The following is a 7,501-nucleotide window of genomic DNA, read 5'->3' as shown; positions in this document are numbered from 1 at the left end:
TATTCATCGAAAAAGAAATTTTTGTACAGACGTATAAAATGCCGACAATGATACATACGTAAATATAATGTGGTAAAGTAAAACTTGGTAATAGGTATATATAGTATAATAATATTGTAGGCTGTAAGAATAATTACATAGTGTAAACTAAGGGACATACAGATTATAAAAAAAAGTGTAAAGATATAAATATCTGGAAAAGGTATATTGATGTTAACATATAAGAAAAAAAAAAGATCCGTAAAAAGCAAAGAATTAGTTACAGTGCAATTACTGTTGTAAATTGACTGAGAAAAATTACATAGTTTAAATTACATGGCAAGTAATGTAGAATAAAAAGGTCAATAGAAAAGTTGTAGCAAGCGATTTTATAAATTGATGTCTAAAAAAAATTGTGGGTATGGAGAAATTTTAACGAACAAGTTTCAAAGTTAAAACAGACGTAGACCAAAATTTATAAATTATTTTCCTTATTAAAAATTCTGCAACTGTAAGGTAAAAAGGATCGGATGTGTCTTTCCCCCTTTATCTGTTTTCCAACCTGGATTCTGTCTTTGTCTTTGGATAAGATTATTGGTTTTGTCATGGCCCTGGCTTGATACCCTAGCTGCTGGTTAGGAAACAGTCAAATGTATAGAGTTTTGGGAAATGATATATTTTGTCTTGTAAATAATCTCTCTGTTATGCACTGCATTAAAGTTTTGTTTATATATAATATATGATTTGTAAACATCTGAGTGTGTTTCTCTTAGAGGGAACCCGTGCTTGTGTCTGGATGAGTAATTTAGGTGATCTCAAACTAGGTACTCTGATAGTGTGGTCTTGGAATCTACAGCTGGGTGCTTTAATTGTAATTCTGAAACTTTTTACAATCCCACTTTCTTCCTTTTTTATTGGCGCTGATATGACCTTAATGTGCTTCAAGCGCCGTAAAACCCCTAAAAACACAAACAAACAAAAAAAACCCCAAAAAAAACAACAAAAGAAACAGAAGCTGATTGTTATGTTTCTTTTTAAGGGTTGTACAACACAATTAGATCACTTCAGCGCCAGTAAAAAGGAAGAAAATGGGATAGAAAAAAATATTTGAAATACCCTAAAAAGAAAGACAAAGGGGAAATGGTTCAAATAGGAAACGGATGTAGATTCCAAAAGCACACTATCAAAGTACTTCATTGAGAGCACCTAAAAGCCTCATCCAGACAAAGATCCTACTATGAGGAATATACTCAAATGTTTATAAAGCATATTATATTATAAATAACATATATAACAGTACATATCAGATAAATGATTTATAAGGGAAAACATTATCATCTCCCAAAACTATAACTATTCATTTGACTGTTTCCAGAAGGGTGGGTCATGTACAGAAGGGTGGGTCATGTACAGAAGGGTGGGTCATGTACAGAAAGGGTGGTCATGTACAGAAAGGTGGGTCATGTACAGAAGGGTGGTCATGTACAGAAGGGTGGTCATGTACAGAAGGGTGGTCATGTACAGAAGGGTGGTCGTGTACAGAAGGGTGGTCATGTACAGAAGGGTGGGTCATGTACAGAAGGGTGGATCATGTACAGAAGGATGGGTCTACAAAGTATGAAATTAATAGTGTGGCTCAGCGGTACAGTTTTTGTTTCGTACCCGAGAGGTACAGAGTTCGATCATCCGCCGCTGCAATGTGTGGCCTTGAGCAAGTCACATCCCCCTCGCTCAATTTGCGGCGCTGCTCTACGGCTAACGCCTGGGTTATTCCAGTCTTCCCTTGGAAGAGAGATAGAGATAGATTTATCCTATGGGATGAATAAAGGGAATTTTATTGTATTATTTATCTATTTGTGTTTCCCTCCCTCTCTTCCTGTCATAATCAGTTTGCAGATGACGAGAAGGAGATTATGAGGTTCGTTCTTGAAGGAAGAGTAGGAGCTCTCATGCCAGCCCGTCCACGAGAAGACACCCACCTCTGGTCGTAAGTGGCTTGATTTTTATGTACCAGTTAAATGCCGTACTTAGGGAAAAATAATAATAATATTATAATTAAGTTTATTTGTATAGCGCCCAATCCCGTTGAACAAACAGGTCTAGGCGCTCAAAATTGTAAATCATCATTAAAAACATTTTTGTACACACACCCGTTTATACAAGCGCGCGCACACACACACACACACACACCCTCACAAAGACACACACATTCACCAAAACGTGCATATATGCATACAGAGACGAACAATATCTGTTAATATGAATTATTGAATAAAATCATATATATATATATAATATATATATATATATATATATATATATATATATATATATATACACGTATATTAACTTTCTCTCACCGTACTCAGGTGTAAAATGAGTACCTGGCCGTTTACAGCGTTGTCTCTGTCGGAAGAAAAATGTATTTTCGCTGAACAGGCGTCATGTCTCGTTATTTATGTTACGTGTTGCTGTTTGTCAGGGACCCTTTTGTAAAGCGCATTGAGCACTTTTAGTTGATATTGCGCTATATATAAGCTGATTAAAAAAAATATGCGTGGCATTGAATTCCGGTTCCTATGGGAGGTATAGATAGTTCGAAGTTGACGTCACTCAGGTATTTGTTATTGTTTTTTGCCATCCGCGTTTATGAGTAATGTTCACTAAACTATATTAACCAGACTATAAACGATCACGGTCGGTCACACAAAAATTGTGTGTGTTGGTTTGTTATACTTCCGGATGGCAATGTTGTGAACTCCTTAGCCAAGAGCATATTATCTATAAATCAAGCGATTCTATCCTTGTGAATACGCGGAACCACGCTGTCTTAGTGATTATTTTATCCAAATTATTGTATCTCTCAATTGATAGTTCGAAGTTGACGTCACTCAGGTCTTTGTTATTGTTTTTTGCCATCCGCGTTTATGAGTAATTCTCACTAAACTTTATTAACCTGACTATAAACGAACATGGTTACACAAAATTTTGTGTGTTGTTCCGTTAAACTTCCGGATGGCAATGTTGTGAACTCCTTAGCCAAGTGCATACTCTATAGATAGAATGCGCTTGGCCAAGGAGTTCACAACATTGCCATCCGGAAGTATAACGGACCAACACACAAACTCTGTGTAACCATGAACTTTTATAGTCTGGTTAATACAGTTTAGTGAGAACAACTCACAAACGCGGATGGCAAAAACAATAACAAAGGCCTGAGTGACGCCATCTGCATACTATCTATAGATAGAATGCACTTGGCTAAGAAGTTCATAACATTGTCATCCGGAAGTATAACGGACCAAAACACAAACATGTGTGTATCCATGAACGTTTATAGTCATGTTAGTACAGTTCAGTGAGCATTACTCATAAACGCGGATGGCAAAGAACAATAACAAAGACCCGAGTGACGTCAACTTCGAACTATCTATAGAGAGATACAATAATAGGATTCAATAGTCGTAACGTCACTTCCTTCCTAATGACGCGTGGTAACTTAGTAACACTGGCTCTAAACTATCGGAACAATGGCGAACTATCTATAGATAGTATGCAGATGACGTCACTCAGGCCTTTGTTATTGTTTTTTTGCCATCCGCGTTTATGAGTAATGCTCACTGAACTGTTTTAACCCGACTATAAACGTTCATGGATACACACAGTTTTGTGTGTTGGTCCGTTATACTTCCGGATGGCAATGTTATGAGCTTCTTAGCCAAGCGCATACTATCTATACTGGATTTCATAATAATAATAATAATAATAATAATAATAATAATAATAATAATAATAATAATAATAATAATAATAATAATAATAATAATAATACTTTATTGCATCCCAAAAAGGAAATTTTTTGTACAGACGTGTTATAATTTACACAATAAGATAAAAATACAATGGAAATAGGATGTATATTATATAAAACAAGGAGCAGCTCTATAACCAGAGCTGCGCTTTATAATATGAATAATTTCAACACTGTAAAATAGTTAGAACTGTCACAATAAATTGAAAATTGAAAAGATTGCAAAACAAATAAATTAATGAATTAATATTTATATTTTTAAAAAGTAAAAATGAGAAATAATTATATAAAATGATTATTGCTTGTTGTTATAAAGCCTAATACTGGACGGCAGAAAAGATTTTCGGTGTCTCTCTGTTTTCGTTGAAGTAGAGAAAGGGCGACCACTTCTTTCTGACATAATAATTGATGGTCTTAGTGGATGATACTGGTCATTTAATATTTCATTGCAGAGCTAAAGAAGCTAAAAAGCGAGAACAAGAAGCACCTGAGAGGGCTCATGTTAAGATTGTGTCTGCTGTTGACAATTTCTTGGAGGTAAGTCTGAGCTTGTGTGAGGATTCCCCCAATGACGAGACAAAAATTATTTCTTGCGCTGATATGACCTATATGTGTTGCAAGCGCCGTAAAACCCTTAAAATCAATCAATTCAGACACATATTATGTGATCCACTGTCTCTATTTGTGACTCAACCTTTCAAAACAGTATTATGTCGGGATGAATCAGATGCTTAAAAGTCAAATTAAAGCTGAACTGATCAAAAATTTGAATTATTGGTATTTAGCACTCTAAAATATATTTATTCTCCTCAATAAAGCATATAAACTCAACGCAATCCTGATTTTTCTGGCTATAAAATTCAGTTTTCAGCATCTTAATCATCCCGACTTAATACCGTTTTGAGACATTGGGTCACATTTGGTTTTGCGTTTGGATTGGTAAGAGGAATTTAAAAACAGAAGGATTGATCTCTTCCTTATCAATGACCACATTTATTTTAGGCAAAATCTTATATCTGTGTACTTGATTCAAAACTCGCTTTTAACCATTCGATCCAGCATGGACTTCGCTTAATACCGGTCACAAGCCCGACGCCTCAAATTTTATGAGGAGGAGGGTTGGTCGTTGGGCCAGCAGTTCAACATTGTAAAATGAAGAAGAAGGTTGCATTCTCTCCCCTTTTCTTTTCATACTTATCATTGATTATGTAATGAGAAAGCAGGAACAAGACAACATAATAACCATCATTGAAAACAACCGACGTGTACATATATGCAGGTCTGACATCCGAACCCAATTATGGGCCTATTTTAATATTGTGCAATGGACAATATTTTGCATCAGTTTTTTGAGATTTCCATAACAACAATGAGCCCATAAGCAATTGGGAATCAGACCTGCAAATAAGTGCAAGTCGACAACAACAAATCGAGTGATCTAGACTTTGCCGACGATAATGTCCTTATTGCAGACACAAGAGACAACCTACAACACGCCACGATTTCACTACAAGAAAACCCAGTTAATGTTGGACTGAGTTGGACTGCAAAGAAATGTGAGACAATGACAACAAGGTGATGCCAGAGATAATTGTTTCAGAAAAGATGACCAAATTAATTGAATATTTAACATACTTAGGAAGTAAAATTTAACGTAGTATCCATTCACTCAAAAAAAGGGAAGCTTTAGACACAATACACTGATCTGAAGGTCATTGCCAACAGGTGTTGATCGCCATGTTGACCGGATAAGCCAATAAGACAATGGCGTTATTCTTTACATCAAGCGGACATAACAAACAGAAAGGCAGATCCATAACAAGCAAATACACTACGATAAATAAAGACTTCAAGTGCCTAAATGACACACACGAACTGAGATGCGAAAAGGATTCAGAACACTTGAGATCCTTCGCAGCAGATCGTCATCCATGGAAAGAACTCACTCAACAAATCAGAGAAGCTGCCAAAGCGTCCCAGTCCTAAGATTAGGAGATAATCGGCAATAAGTCAAATAAGTCAAGGAAGTAAAATTAGAGGCAATGGTGGCATAAGTAAAGAAATAACAACCAGAATAGGAAAAGCAAATGCAGTATTTGAAAAATTATACAAAGTAATGAAATCAAGGATTGTCTAACAAAAAAATCAAAATCAACATCTTTAAGGCAACACTCTTATTAGTCCTTTTATAAGGAAGCGAAACGTGGCAAATGTATGCAAAAGAAAAAAAAAGTATCAACGCAGTTCAACAAAAATACTTAAGAAAAATGCTCAATATCAGCTACTTAGACCACGTAACAAAAACCTACTGAAAGTCTAAAAAGAACCTGAATGCTGGACATTACGATCACATCAAACAAGCTGGCTAGGGCTTGTCCTCCGTGTGAAGAATGATCGCTTCCACAAAATAAAGGCATTTAAATGTACGAAGGATAACAACAGACGAAAATGAGGACGACCAAGGACGTGGGAAATAACTGTCGAGAAAGACCTTAAAACTGGGGGGATGACATGGTACGAGGCATACATGGCTGTAGAGGGAAGGGAGGGAGGAATGGCGAATCTGGATGGCCCAATGTGAAATGCCCTCTCTGATTGCTATGCCCAATGTCAAGGACACGGGAGGTCTGAGATGGATCCACGACGGCACAATGGCGTTTTGAGACAGTTGGTTTCAAATGAGAACATACATGACTGTGACGACATCCACTTGTACTGAAAATGATGAAATAGTTACAATGATGTTGATGATGATGATGATGATGATGGTGATGATGATGATGATGATGATGATGATGGTGATGATGATGATGATGATGATGATGATGATGATGATGATGATGGTGATGATGGTGATGATGATGGTGATGATGGTGATGATGATGATGATGATGATGATGATGATGATGATGATGTTGATGCTGCTGCTGCTGCTGCTGATGATGATGATGATAATGATGGTGATGATGATGGTGATTATGATGATGACGGCGACGATGAGGTTTAATTTACTATCTATCATGTGTATGTATTATCATTTTTACAGGTACTCTCGACCAATAACGGAGGCGATCAGGAATTCATCTCCAAAGACGACTTGAGAGGTGCTCTAGAAAGCGTATGTTTTAAATTATCGATATTTTTAACGAATCAAACATTCTCGATCACCCATACTCCATTTTGATTTCAATCTTTTTGAGGTTTTTTTTCAAAATGTTTATTTTTGGACATCCGTTCCCCCAAGTAGTGATTTGATAACTGGATCTGTAAGATCTGATGAAAAGTACTTTGCGAAAGATTAGCCTCCTATCCAAAGGAAAGCAAGTAATTGCTATTGTCGATTTCACAGTAAAGAAACCGGAATTAACTCCGGCTTCATGAGCCTAATGCCTTTGAAGGGCTACTCTTTGTTGGCAATACAGAATAATTTGTTGCCTTTATTTTGACGGGCAAAGACAATCGATAGAATATAAAATCTAACACATGTTACAACACATAATATCTAATTGGAAATTTTTATACTGTAAGATTGTGCACTTGAGTCCCCCTCCCTCCCTCTCTCTCTCTCTCTCTCTCTCTCTCTTTCTCTCTCTCTTTCTTCTATCTCCCCCCCCTCTCTCACGCGCGCGGACACACACACACACACACACACACACACATAGACTCTCTCTCTCTCTCGCTCTTTCTATTTATTTGTCCCCCTTTCTCTCT

At 36.6% G+C, this 7,501-nt stretch overlaps 1 protein-coding gene across 1 annotated transcript in view; it reads left to right on the top strand.

Moving 5' to 3' along the window:
* LOC144971684 (uncharacterized) overlaps positions 1–7,501 on the top strand; it is a 57,263-nt gene that overhangs the window by 41,005 nt on the left and 8,757 nt on the right. The window contains exons 10-12 of the mRNA XM_078912756.1: positions 1,869–1,966; positions 4,243–4,327; positions 6,837–6,908. Coding sequence (XP_078768882.1) covers positions 1,869–1,966; positions 4,243–4,327; positions 6,837–6,908 — 255 coding nt within the window. The remainder of the gene's footprint in view (positions 1–1,868; positions 1,967–4,242; positions 4,328–6,836; positions 6,909–7,501) is intronic.

The sequence above is a fragment of the Berghia stephanieae genome, chromosome 4, assembly GCF_034508935.2.
Source record: "Berghia stephanieae isolate SIO BIC M18660-M18661 chromosome 4, UCSD_Bste_1.3, whole genome shotgun sequence".
Lineage (NCBI taxonomy): Eukaryota > Metazoa > Mollusca > Gastropoda > Nudibranchia > Aeolidiidae > Berghia > Berghia stephanieae.
This window is presented reverse-complemented; position numbering and strand designations above follow the sequence as displayed.